The sequence below is a fragment of the Lachancea lanzarotensis genome, scaffold LALA0S17 (assembly GCF_000938715.1).
Source record: "Lachancea lanzarotensis genome assembly LALA0, scaffold LALA0S17, whole genome shotgun sequence".
Taxonomy (NCBI): Eukaryota; Fungi; Ascomycota; class Saccharomycetes; order Saccharomycetales; family Saccharomycetaceae; genus Lachancea; species Lachancea lanzarotensis.
Window position 1 is genome coordinate 1 of NW_019212895.1, and position 13,409 is coordinate 13,409.

The window sequence follows — 13,409 nt, forward strand, 5'->3', positions numbered from 1 at the left end:
AGTAAACGTTGTGAGTTGAGTGGAGTAGGTCGAAGTGATTTTACCTGTCCATCCGGTCGTCACAGTCGAGTTCACTATTGGGGTCTCAACGTAATACACGGTCTGTATCGTTTGTTTGCCATCCGACCCAGTGAATGTCGATGCGCTGGTAGAATATGTGGATGTCACAGATCCTGCCCATGGAGTGATCGTCGTGCTGATGACATTCACTATTGGGGTCTCAACGTAATATACCGTCTGTATCGTTTGCTTACCGTCAGACCCGGTGAATGTCGATGCGCTGGTAGAATATGTGGATGTCACAGATCCTGCCCATGGAGTAATTGTCGTGCTGATGACATTCACTATTGGGGTCTCCACGTAGTAGATTGTTCGAATTGTTTGCTTACCATCCGACCCAGTGAATGTCGACGCACTAGTAGAATAGGTAGATGTCACAGATCCTGCCCATGGAGTGATCGTCGTGCTGATGACATTCACTATTGGGGTCTCAACGTAATATACCGTCTGTATCGTTTGCTTACCGTCAGACCCGGTGAATGTCGATGCGCTGGTAGAATATGTGGATGTCACAGATCCTGCCCATGGAGTAATTGTCGTGCTGATGACATTCACTATTGGGGTCTTGACGTAATATACGGTCTGTATCGTTTGTTTGCCGTCAGACCCGGTGAATGTCGATGCGCTGGTAGAATATGTGGATGTCACAGATCCTGTCCATGGAGTGATCGTCGTGCTGACGACATTCACTATCGGGGTCTCAACGTAGTAGATTGTTTGGACGGTGATGGTGCCATCTTTACCGGTTGAGCTTAGTAAAGAGGTGCCGTAAGTGGAAGTTGCCTCACCGGTCCAAGCACTGTAAGCTGTAGAGCTGAAACCCTTTGTTGGGACTTCGATGATCACTAACGGCTGCGGACTTAAATTTCCATCTGACCCAGTGAAAGCCACAGTGGAAGTAGTCATTGTCGTGAACGAGCCAGACCACCCAGAGGTCGTAGTAGTCGGCGTAATATAAACCCCAGACCCACCTCCGCTCGCTGTTCCAGCGTAAAAATTAACACGCTTAGCATACGCCGTTGCAATCGTACTTGCACCGCAAATGAAACTCTCACGATATGTATTTTGAAAGTAAAGGGAGCTGGTCCCCGTATAACTTCTATCAATTACTTGATAGGCATTGACGAAAAGATGGTAGCCGGCAGGGATACTGCTAGCGCTTACGACAACCGTGTTACCGGAACAAGAAAGCTTGTAACCACTGGGCGCACTAGTAGCACTCAAGGGCATGTTCCAACTGTTGAACGCACTGGCCATGGAAACTTGAACATTTTTGCAGTTGTCCAGACTACCCACATTGTTGGGGGAGCCTGTAAAAACGATGGTCATCACTTCATTGAAGGCTTTGCTACAGGCACGCCCCAAGTAGTATGCGAATTGAAGTGTACCCGTTGCAGGTAATTGGTCATCATAACCATTAAAATTGGAAGCAGTTGCTAACGCGGTGATTTGCGGATTATAGTCTAGAGAGACGGTGGCCGATAAAGAGTCCCAAGTCACCGTATTGACACCAATTTTCCACTTATTGGCAGCCGCCAGAGCTCCAGGTGATGAAGAACCACCATCGGCAAACACAAAATTGAAGGTAATGGTTCCTGAAACCGTTTGTATGTTGTTTCTGCTGACAGTGCACATTAAAGAGGATGTTGACGAGTCAATAAAACCATTGTTGATGGCACAGTTCGCAAAAGTAGCACCGTTCTGATCTGATATGGGGATGTAGCTGCTCGACCCAATCGTCACGGAACCGTATAATTTGAACACATTTGGCATGGTGATGCTGAATGTATCACCCTGGGCCGCGGCCATGGCTCCAGTTATAGCATAATCAAGGTTTGCGTTCCATAGCGTTTCCGGAAATGGATATGATGGAGGATCAATTGATAAGTTGGTGAACACCCCGGACAGAGCTTTGGCATCAGCGAGGCCAAAAAAGCGAAATAACACTAGTAAGAATATTGGGTGCAGCATCGAGCCGGACGTCGTGCAACGCAGCCGCCACTTGATGGGTAGAATACGGCTAAGACCTCGATTACTCTTCTGCTAGCAGTAGGGCGGGAAATAGCTCTCACAACTGTTTGGCTGACTTGATGACTTATGAAAAAAAGAATTCATATATCAAGCCAAGATATTCGAAGGCCCGCTACCGTTTTTACAATTTTATCAATTAAAGTCATCAGATAGAACGTTAAGCGCAGGAAAAAGGAGGACGCCGGAATTGTGGGGCGTTCGACGATCATCACCGAAGGTCGAGAACGGAAGTGCATTTATTTTGAGGCGATACGTGTCGGTCTGTCCAGCGGCTAGAGCCGGACGCAGAAATGCGTCGTCCGCTGGACCTTCGTTTCTTTTTTTATTCTAACGTCCTCGGTCACCACTAGCAACGGAAGATGATCTCAGCCTTGGAATGCAGAAATGAGTACCTCAGAAGATGGAAGCGACGCCCTGGGACAGTGGTGTAGGTCCGGAATGAGCACAGCACCAGCAGTCATAGTTATGAGCCGGCGCGTCAACGTCAACGTCAACTAAGTTCAGCACACAACTCAGGAAAAAAATGAGGGTGTAGCTTCTTAGCAACAGGCAGGCCCCGTAGCCCGTTGACTTAGCCAAAGCCAACTCAAACTGCAGTGACAAGCGAGAAGGTCAGTGCAGAAACTGTTGTTTTGTCCCAAGAGACATCCAGGGTCGAAATTTCCTAAAGTGTAGAGAGGGTGTGCGTCTCCGTTAATGCACCATGGCGCCTGCAGGTACGGACTGGCAAAGTCATATTCCCACATTCCACGTAGCCCACTGCTGGCGCGGCTGAAGATACCGCTCGAGCGGCCTGAGCACAGACGGTCACGCATCGTGCCTGCACCTTCCGTTTCGAGTTCTCATGCACAGAAGCCGCACGGAAGACGCACTCTGCAGCGATGACGGGCTCGAGGAAAAAAGAAAGTAGGTCATGCAAATGATGTGCATGCTAGATCACGAGCGACGGGTCCAGATGTAAGGTCATTTATTCTAGCTAGCTCTGTGCAGGAAAGCTTCATTCTCACAATGGTTGATGTGGGTAAGCGTTTCGGGTGGTTGGCAACGCACGCATCGGGTTGAGTCTCTGTGAATAAAGGCTCTTTTAGAAGATACTAGCGACCGCTGCTACTGTGAAAAATGTAGACGAACAGTGTAGAAACGCATGTGTGAGTAGTCATCGTTCAGCCACGGGTATCTGAGGTGTCTGGGTGGGGTTTTCTGGCCCAGAAAAAAACCCACAAAAATGCGCACGATGAGATAGGCAGCAGCAGCAGCAACAGGAGAGAGGTTTCGTAGATGCGAAAGCCGGTCGTCATGAGGAACGACCACAACACGGTCTTTCTGACAGAGGTCAAAACAAAAGATCTGCGATGCAAGTCGTACGAACACGGACAGAAAGAAGGGCAGACGTCGACCGACGGAACACTTCTGGGCTCGTATTTGGGAGCCCGCGCGCTAGTGGCAACACATCCTTGGCGGACTTTCGGGCCCAAAAAATGGGTTCAATTCTGGATTCACGTAGCATGCTTTTCTTCTCCTGGGTATCAACAGCCAGCACCCAGAGTGGTCGAGAATTTTGGTGCGTTAGATTTCTTGGGTTGCGTGGCTTCTGTAATTATCCAGGTCATGGAAGCACTCCGCCCCGTTAAGCATACAGTGCTGTGTGGCAACATCGTATTCGTCGCCTTGACGACAGACGGGCGACTTTTGAGCGGAAAGCACTTTGGTATCGAGGAAGAAATGGGGTTGGGGTTGTGCAGTCACCGTAGTCCTGATAGAAAGCGGGGGCTCATCATGCGTTAATTGGTATATTTCTATTTGATCGAGTTTCCAAGAAAGAACAGTTTATAGTTTTAGTTGTGTGAACCACCTCCAAAATGGTTTTCTAAATTACGCGATCGATGGCCCAATGACAGCCTAATAAAAAATGACACATGAACTTTGGTACGTTGAAGAATGAAGTCCTGAACATTAGGAAAGACTATGGGCTACAGCTCGGCATGTCTTTGGTGTTCAAGGGAAGGACTCGAGAACTGCTTGTTCTGAATATTTGATGTGGAAAAATGGGAGCCTTGTCTTTTTGGAATAATGTGACACCATACTACATCAGAGACAAGGGAGCTGAACAAATCATTGCCACCACTCTCACCTCTAACAGACGTATGCCTTGTTTCTCGATTGGAGTTCCAGGCAAAGACGTTACGAAGCTCTCATACGAAGGTTCGACCGCGGCGACATAATAGTACAGAGTGATGTTCCTGTAGTCAGACACAAACGTTTGTTGTTCTCACAGCATGCACGGTTCAGAAGCGGGCCAGAAAGTTTGTCCTTGTGTATCAGAGTCACGCATTGTTTCAAATGCCAGATCTTCTCGTCTGCTGGTAAGTTTGAAGGCCTTTGGTTTTCTAGGGTCATATTGTAATGTATATTTAAAATCCTGCCTATAGTGTGAGCTGCATCGGCTATTGAATTACCATGGAACTTCAGATCCGTCATAGGAAGTAAATCTGCCTGCAACTTCGAGCATTTTGTCCAAAACGTTCGTGCTGATGGCGTCTGCCGATTCATCCGGGGTGATGGGCGGGAATGCCTTGAGTAATTCCTCAAACACATCTTTGAACCTGACATCGTTCAAAGCCTGATAGCCCATGTCGGTTCCGACGAGACCAGGATGAACAACCGCAATCTCGTAGCCCTCCGGACTCAGCTAAATTGAGCCCAGCTTTTGATAAACCGTAGCAAGAGGTTGAGATGGGGAAATCGATGTTGTTGGCAAGAGAACCCGCCGCAGAAGACACTACCACGAAGTGCTTAGTCGACTTCTTGTCCAACAAACTTTTGAAAGCGCGAAAAATTCGGATAGGGCCCAAGGTATTGACCGTGAAATGTTCGTAGTACAAATCGTCAGAGCTCTCCAAAATAGTGTTGTAGGACTTTGAGATGCCGGCGTTTGCAATCAGCACGTCGAGTCCATCTGGTAAAATACGAGCGGCTTCTTTGGCAGCCCCTTCGTTGCTTGCAGCGATGGAAACGTCCAACGACACGATATTCACGTTAGAATGCAAATCGGCCCATTTCTTCAGTTCAGAGGCACCTTCCACATTGCGGGCACCGGCAATCACCGTGTTTTGAGAGTCAGAGCTGAGCAATTTGACGAGGGCAAATCCAATTCCACGATTACCACCAGAGACGAAGTAAGATTTGGACATTTTTGTTTGTTCTGAAGAATCGGTGAGGAAGGGGAATTTATTGCTTGACAGATTGTTTCCAAGTGAAAAATAAAAACTCAATTGAATCCGATCAACATCATCCTCAGTATACTGACGTTTTTATATCTTTTTACATCCGATCGATCCATCAAGCTAGGTTTACATCCGTATGGGTTTAACTGTCATCAGAGTAGTGTATCTTTACACTCCTTCACAATCTTCCCCCACTGACCACGTGACTATTGATTTCAAATCGTCTTTTACCCCTCTTGTCACGTGACTCCTTTCGCAGCACGTGATGCCCCTGTTTTTCAATTTTCATTGTTTTACTCATCATCTCATGGCCAGCCTCTTTCCCATTACAACCTATAACTTAATAATAAAACACACTATCGACATTCGCCACCCACACAAACTAAACTACATCGTGCACATTTAGTCACCGCGTTAACAAGACTTTAGATTCAACACGAAATTAGCAAACTCCACATCGTTACTTCGCCCCAAGTTTAGTCGTTTTCCAACGAAGTCCGTACCGTTATTGTAGCACTTGCTAGAGCCCAATTTTTAGTCAGCTACAGAGATAAGTGTTAGAAAGGCGTGAGAACTGGTATAAACCGGGTTCAAAAGTGTCAAGAGGAGTTCCATCCACCTCATTCAAAGTATCTTTGGAGTGTCTGTTTGAGGATACTGTGCCGTTTTCTCTTTCTAGAGGTTACTCGCTCATAAACTGGCGGAAAACCTCGTATCATCAACATCATCATCGTCAACAACAAAACCGCCTGTTATGACCACTGTTAAACGGGTTTTGGACTCCCCCGTGCCTCCAGAGGACCCGGCCAAACGCAGAGGCTCCAAGCCGGGTCGTAAACCGCTCGACACAGAAGCCAAAAACAAACGTACGGCGCAAAATCGAGCTGCTCAAAGAGCATTCCGCGAACGTAAAGAGCAGAAAATGAAAGAGCTTGAAGACAAAGTGCTGCAGCTGGAACATGTGCAGCAGCAAAGCGAAATGGAATCGGATTTCCTGCGTGGCCAGCTGCAACAGCTCGTCAGTGAGCTCCAGCAGTATCGGCCCCAGCAGCCTTCGGACTCGCATGTGCTCCAGTATCTTGCCAAGTCCGAACAGTTGCAGAAACGGCACGAACACCTTCGTGGCAGGTCTGACAGCGGAAGCATCAGTCGCAGTCGCAGTAGAAGTCGCTCCGATGGCAGAAACACTTGCAACACCACGCCTACCGATGCAAGCGAGAATTCCAGTCCAATGAATGACGCAGCCAAGATCAATGAAAGCATGCAACGCAAGATGAGCTTCACTTTTGAGTATCCCAAGCTGGGGATGGTCTCGAACACATCGCCTGCGGATAGTGCCTCCACAACTGCGTCTTCTGGTCTCCCTCCCAACAAATCGTTGCCCTTTTTGGCTCCAACTCCAAGCACATCTTCAGGATCGTTGGATCTCTTTAGCTACAACAATACCAGCGACAATCAAAGCCTACCCAAATTCACACCTTCCACTAATTCTAACGCTTTGAGCAACGATTTCGATTTCAATTCTCATTTCGATGAGCAAGTGTCAGATTTCTGCAGTCAACTCAATGAAGCTTGTGGAACTCGCGAGTGTCCAATGCCAAAGAAAAACAGTCCCTCTTCGCAATCGTCACCGATTATACAGCGCTTGCAACAGTCTCGAGTGCCTTCAGTTTCGTCGCCGTCCGCTTCCTCTGCGAGGTCTCCCAAAAACACACAGCAGCTTCCGCAGGCGGCACAGCGACAGCAAGTTACTCAACAACCGGAACAATTGACTCTTACGAACTCCTGGGACTCGCCACAGTTTGGTCAAAGTGCCTTTGGCACGGAGTCCGATGATCCTGTCAACAAATGGATGTTTGGAGGTGCAGAGTTCTCTAAAATGAATAATGTGGTACGAGAGTCGACATACACTGCAGACTCCCTTCCATTTATTGATACTTCTCTTGCTTTTCCTTCAGACCAACAAGACCGGTTGTTCAATCACAATTCTGATGACGTTTTGACCCAGTTTTTTGAAGAAGACCCTACGGTGAATCAATTGACGACCGAAGAGAGCGATTACGATCCTTTCAGACCAAACCTGGGATTGATGTCCGAGAACGCCAATTCGAACTCGAATTTTGCTGGCTCGTCTCACTCGGTTTCAGAATCAAGTGTATCAACCACGATCACCGTGCCCGATCAAGCGCCTGTGGAAAAAACGCTTGCTTCTTCTTCAGCGTCTCCCGATGAACAGACGGGAGTGGTGGAAGATGTTGTTCCTGCGCGAGATGGAGCAATGCTAAAATGCTCTGAAATATGGGACCGTGTTACTGCGCACCCTAAATACTCGGACCTTGACATTGACAGCTTGTGTTTCGAATTAAGAACCAAGGCCAAGTGTTCCGAGAGGGGAGTTGTCATTAATGCAGACGACGTTCAGATGGCTTTGTCGAAGCACATGACGTGACGTATCAGGAGGATTATAAAGGATTAAAATACCGGTTCAAGGTGATTATAATGGTAATGGCCCGCTGGAACCTATTCCCGTAGATTCTTGTGCTAATGCTGTGGTTTTAGCGGTACATTATATGACACAGTGGTTCGCGATAACGGACACGAATGCACTATACCCCATGAGTTTTGTTTATAGCAGCGTATTCGTAACAACAACAAGTAATAAAGGATTATGAAATTGTGATTGTCGGGCGGGGGCGATGTTCAGGATATAAGTTCTTATTTCAAAACTCGCTCAAGTCCAGCCAGGACGTCACATCTTAACTCTTTGGACATCCCAATACGTTAAGTGAGCACCAAACCCGCAGGCAACGTTCGTGATACATGATGGGTTACTCATATGAAAATCCGTGTGAAGGCACATGCTCGTGAGTAGCCCTCGGATCACATGATGGGTTGGTCATTCGAACATTGAAGTATCCGTTACGCATCGCATATGTCAGGGAGCACAGCTCGAACACTCGAGCGCTAAGCGTGGCAACAACCCTCTTGAGACAATTTTGAGCTTTTGTGCTATTTGGGACAACGCTTTTTTGGGATAGATACTCGCTGACACTATGTGAGCCTTTCAATGACAGTATAGTACAAAGTGATATGGACACAGTTTTAAAAACTGATTGTTTGCAAGGACAAAAACGCGCTTCGAAACCTGCACATTTTTCCGTAGTGTGGTCTCGTAATTAATCAGGTCTGAACTCTGTGTAACGGTTCAAAAATGTCTCGAATATTTTATTTTTTTTGGCAAAACTCCTGCAAACATCACTCATTCTACATAGCAGAAACCAGTGACCATAATATATATCATTAACAAACCAAAACACTCGCCCCTGTCCTCTTTGGTCTCCATTGCAACGCTTAGCGTCGACAGTATTAACCTCGATTATTAACGTGACTTTTCCTTCCCCAGGAAATTTTTCGCTGACGTCCCCAGAGACTAATCCATAAATTGGCCCTGTATTGGAAATTAAGAATTGGAAATTGCTAGCCCTTTAAGGTTTGTTGCCACATCAAAAAGCACATAAAAACATAGCTTTAGAGGTTATATAGACTGTTTCAAGTGTCAAAACTACCGTTTTTTCTGCTCTCAGCGATATTATTCTATAGTAGTAGCTTTTAGAGCAATAAATAGGCCTAAAAACTCGTATATTAGAATATTCGGTTTGAAAGGACCCCTTCCCTTTAAAACTGAAGGCCCAAAAACCGAGTTTTTAAGTACAAAACGAAGCTTGGACAGTTGTTTTCAGGGTTTCAAAATTACCTTTCGTCATGGGAAACAATCCGTCCACGGCGAATTCGCCGCAGAATAAAAGAACAGCCCAGCTGACGGAAGAGTTTCGAGACCGCCAAGGATCCATCACTTCACAGCTGTTTCCCAGTAGAGGCACAGGACGAAATCCTGAAACAGTGAAAAAGCTGGGATGGACCAGTCGTGTTCTTCCAGGGTCGAAAAATGCATCGAGATCGCCATCCTCGGGCCAACAGCATGCGGCTAAATCGCCATTCCGCAAAAATTATTCCCTAGACGTGAATAATCAAGATTCATCAGCGCCGTTCGCGCTGAAAAAAAGTCCCCTGGGTAATCCTGCACCTCCCATGTGCATTACAGCTCACGCCAGTGCTGATGAATCGCCGTCCTCGTCTCTCAGAGATTTTTTGGCGGAGCTGTCGTTGCAGAATTCTGAAACGCAACCAACCACTGTCACAACAGCGTCTAGCACCGCAGGTACGGCTTCTGCTTTCAGAAGCCCAGGTCCAGCCACGCCTGTGGTTCAGTCGACCAAAACAGATGCATTACCGGATCATTTGTCAAGTACCAACTCTTTAAAAAAACTACTGGTCGAAGGGAGGATCGGAGAATCCATAAATCTTCCCATTTCAAATGCAAGTACACCAAGAAGATCTAGCAGGTCCAGTTCAGCATTGTCTGATACATTCATGTCGGACGACGACGGCGATGATGAAGAATCATTGTTACAAGGTGCTAATGACGTGCTTATCAACAACTCCATTTTGGAAAATGCCATGAAGCGGAAAAGAAGTACCAACAAGAAAAATGGCGCCATTGGTTCACTTCTCGGCTCTCGTGAGACATTGCATCACCCTGGGCCTAAAAAGCTTAAACCTTTAAGCTCGGATCCGGAACGAACGAAACTACCGGATTTCAAGGTCATGCATGCTCGTTCTACTGACGAAGAGACGATCGAAAACTCCATATCAATGCCTCGACTGGTGCAAGACAATTTTGACCGCATTGATTCCTTTGATAAGGGAACAGCAGAGCATTTCGAGGGTACTTACAGTGGGACGGACAGCTCTCAGAAAATTATATCTCCATCAGGGCGAGACTCAGATTCTCAAAACGAAACCATCGAAACTCATGTTCTGGTCAAGTGGAAGGATAACATCGTGGATCCTAAAACATGCAAGATGTCTATAGTAAGCAGAGACATCATGACAGTTTTGGGACCGCATAATAAATCGAAGAAAATTCCCATGACGTTTGATGCAAGCTCGAAATGCTGGGTCGCTCCAAACTTATTCCTTCCACCAGGGATCTACAAATTTCAGTTTTTGATTAATGGCGAATTACGGCATTCCGACTTTCTTCCCACCGCCACTGATTCTTTTGGCACCTGTGTCAATTGGTTCGAGGTCGTTTCCGGGCATGAAACAATAGAACCATCCAAAGATGTTCCATCTGTAACAGATGCTGAGGTCGATGATAATGGAGGAAGGATCCCAAACTCAAAATCTCCGAGACCGCAGATGAAGTCAGACTCATCTTCCTCCGATTACAGAGGTTCTCATCGCCATTTTGAGAGAACAGGAACGCCTTTTTCTGATTACACAGGTGTTTGCAGCAGGTCTGACTCTTTCAAACCACAACTGAATCAGAGGCACACCAGCAGTATCGATTTACTTGCTCCTCCGCAGCAAAAAGTGCACAGCTACTCTGATGAAATTCCAGAATTGTTCAAGACAAATTTTGAAGACGAATCAGAGTTGCCTTCTTACGATCAACCGCAGCAACATGTTGAGGATGGCACGGATAGTCCAAGCTTTCTGCACCGGGTTCAGGATTGTAATCAAGACCTACTCTTTGCGGATCTGCAACAAGATGGAAAAATCGATTCCCAGGCAGCTGAGGAAGCTTTTCTGCAACAGTACCCTACCCCCGATCTCCCCGTTTACTTGGACTCTTCATTCTTAAATGCAGTCTTTAGTCGCTTCCAAAAAAAGAATGAATCTAACAGCAGAGTTAATCATATCGTTCCTCATGTCAATCTAAACCATCTTTTGACAAGCAGCATCAGAGACGAGATCATTAGTGTCGGCTGTACGACAAGGTATGAAGGAAAATTCATCACTCAAATTATCTATACGCCCTGTTACTATGGTAATACGGAAAGTTGACGGTTCGAAATGTACCCCGACTTTTGAAATGCATATTTTACAAAATACTTGATGCGTGGAGGCTGGTTCACATGATAACGCATTTGGGCTCTGCCTTCTTGCGTCTTATTATTCTCTTGCGCTTAAACTTTGCCACCTTCTGCTTCAAATGGACGGCTTCATTGTCAAAACTACTGAAAGGCTTGAGAATGGATGGCATAGTCTTGGCTCTTGCAACAGTGCTCATAGAACCGACACTGAAAGTTTTAGAAAGGCCACTCTTGGCCGAAGATTTTGACTGTGTCTTCAAGAGTATGTCGCTGTAACTAGGCTGATCACTTCCACTTGGAGACTCGGTTCTGGATAGTGGCTGCTTAGTTGGAGAGTCGTGATGGAATGCCCAATCTCCTATGCTCTTGACCGTTCGAATCGACCGATGGGCAGTCGATTTGTTGGAATTGGTACGAGTTGCAGCATAGAGCTGGTATATTTGCGGATCTTGTGCTCTGTAAACGTCCTCATTTTCCATCGCATCTTCCTCCTCGTTAACGCCAACAAAGCCGTCTCTAGATGATTCACCGAAGGGAGATATTGATGTGCCGAAGCTAGGACCACTCATGCAAGTGGCTACTTGAGTTAAGGAGGAGTTCAAGGTGGGCTCCAATTGTAGAGTACGGTCTGATAACGCAGACAAGGACACGTTTGGTTTAGGGGACAAACGCGAAATGTTTGGACGATACTCTTGAGCATCAGCAGCTACATCGTCCTGAATCATCACCAGGGTGTAGAATAGAACTTTGGGAAAGAATTTGTTCAACTCTAGTACATCGTGTAATGCAAGCATTTGTAAATTGTTCATGGAAAATTTGTCGTCATATAAAAGCCAATCGTCGTTGACATGGGCCACATTAGGGTCGTTATTGGACTGCCTAATCGCTGTAAATAATTGGCGGCTTTCTGGTCTTTGTATAAGTATTGATTGCAGGACCAGCCTGAATCGACCGAACTTCTCGGAAATAGAAAGTGAGGGAAAAATGGAAGTCATTGAGCTAGAATATGGAGAACATTCAGAATCATAGCTCAAGGATCTTAGGGAGTGATCAACACTCGATAATTCCGATAAGCTGTCATCATCAGGGTTCGATGATAAATTGGTGTCCTCTCTTGTAATTGTGTGGGTTAATGCCTCGCCCTCATAGGACGAATCATCCGTGCTTCGAATCGACGACATGCCTGTTGAGGAAGTGTTCCCCGTTTGGGTGCCATTGGAGCCTTTCAAAAGCTCTGCAGGTTTCTTAGAATTCCTACTGTGAAGGCTATGATGTCTGAATTGGAGGACGAGCTCACTGCTATTGTCATCGTCGTGACTGTTTAGCCCTCTGTCCTCATATAATTCTTGCGATTGGCTGTCGTCGGGATTACTAACATCGCAATCACTGGAACACACAGATTCGGGGAATTCGACAGTGACGGATCTGATCGGGTAGGCAGGAACCTGCGGATCGAAATCCAGATCTTCCAGTATCACTGTGGAAGGTTGTGGCTCTGTTTGAGGACTTGGGATGCCCGAAGAAGAACGCAATGAATCGTATCCGGTCTCTCCGCTTATGATGCTGGTTTGGTTGTTGGAAGACGGGGGTGGAGGTAACAGTTCATTGTGAACGGATCTGTGTTTAGCCCCGAACTCCAAAAACGACCTATCGTTGAAATTGCTAAGGTTATCGCTGATAAGGTAATGATTTTCGTGGTTGTAGCATTGTTCTTGGGTCAATTTGCAGATCTGAATATGCTGCAGATCGTCCAAATGGAAATAGTCCCGCAAAAAATTCTCCAGCAGGTTTGTATTTTCGTGAATAGCGTCTGGGATAGACACCAGCAGCAGCTTTTTGTTGAACGGGAACGTTGCCGACAGAAGCTGTTCGTTCAAGAACCTTTTCAGGAGCGCAACTTTCAATTCGTTGTTGTTGAGTTCTTCGAAATTCCCGCGTCTCAAATTGCTCAGATACCACGCCCATAATCCATTGTCGTCATTGCCGAAATAATCGTCGACTTTGATAGAGTTTCCAAGCATATTAGGCGGTCTTTAAAGGGAATTGAAAAGAAAGCAAAGAAAGCCAAAATCTAGTTCTCGAACTCCCAAAAAACAACAGACGTCCAGATAACAATTCGCGTGTGTATTTTTAATATGTCTCTACCACACTCGCT

The 13,409-nt window shown here is 46.3% G+C and overlaps 5 protein-coding genes and 1 pseudogene across 6 annotated transcripts; 3 read left to right on the plus strand and 3 right to left on the minus strand.

Moving 5' to 3' along the window:
- On the minus strand, positions 1-2,031 carry LALA0_S17e00100g (annotated as a pseudogene). The gene has a single exon. A coding segment is annotated over exon 1 (2,031 nt).
- Positions 2,032-3,369: 1,338 nt separating this feature from the next.
- LALA0_S17e00122g (LALA0S17e00122g1_1) lies at positions 3,370-3,876 on the plus strand (the record flags this gene model as incomplete). The annotated part of the gene is made up of 1 exon (XM_022775033.1): positions 3,370-3,876. The coding sequence occupies one exon, from the start codon at positions 3,370-3,372 to the stop codon at positions 3,874-3,876; it is 507 nt and encodes a 168-aa protein (XP_022631205.1).
- Positions 3,877-4,676: 800 nt separating this feature from the next.
- LALA0_S17e00144g (LALA0S17e00144g1_1) lies at positions 4,677-5,282 on the minus strand (the record flags this gene model as incomplete). The annotated part of the gene is made up of 1 exon (XM_022775044.1): positions 4,677-5,282. One exon carries the CDS (start codon positions 5,280-5,282, stop codon positions 4,677-4,679), a length of 606 nt encoding a protein of 201 aa, XP_022631206.1.
- A 787-nt stretch (positions 5,283-6,069) lies between these two features.
- On the plus strand, positions 6,070-7,764 carry YAP1 (LALA0S17e00166g1_1; the record flags this gene model as incomplete). The annotated part of the gene is made up of 1 exon (XM_022775055.1): positions 6,070-7,764. The coding sequence occupies one exon, from the start codon at positions 6,070-6,072 to the stop codon at positions 7,762-7,764; it is 1,695 nt and encodes a 564-aa protein (XP_022631207.1).
- A 1,313-nt stretch (positions 7,765-9,077) lies between these two features.
- Positions 9,078-11,225, plus strand: SIP1 (LALA0S17e00188g1_1; the record flags this gene model as incomplete). Its single annotated transcript, XM_022775066.1, has 1 exon — positions 9,078-11,225. The coding sequence occupies one exon, from the start codon at positions 9,078-9,080 to the stop codon at positions 11,223-11,225; it is 2,148 nt and encodes a 715-aa protein (XP_022631208.1).
- A 67-nt stretch (positions 11,226-11,292) lies between these two features.
- Positions 11,293-13,275, minus strand: GIS4 (LALA0S17e00210g1_1; the record flags this gene model as incomplete). The annotated part of the gene is made up of 1 exon (XM_022775077.1): positions 11,293-13,275. One exon carries the CDS (start codon positions 13,273-13,275, stop codon positions 11,293-11,295), a length of 1,983 nt encoding a protein of 660 aa, XP_022631209.1.
- Between the last annotated feature and the right edge of the window lie 134 nt (positions 13,276-13,409).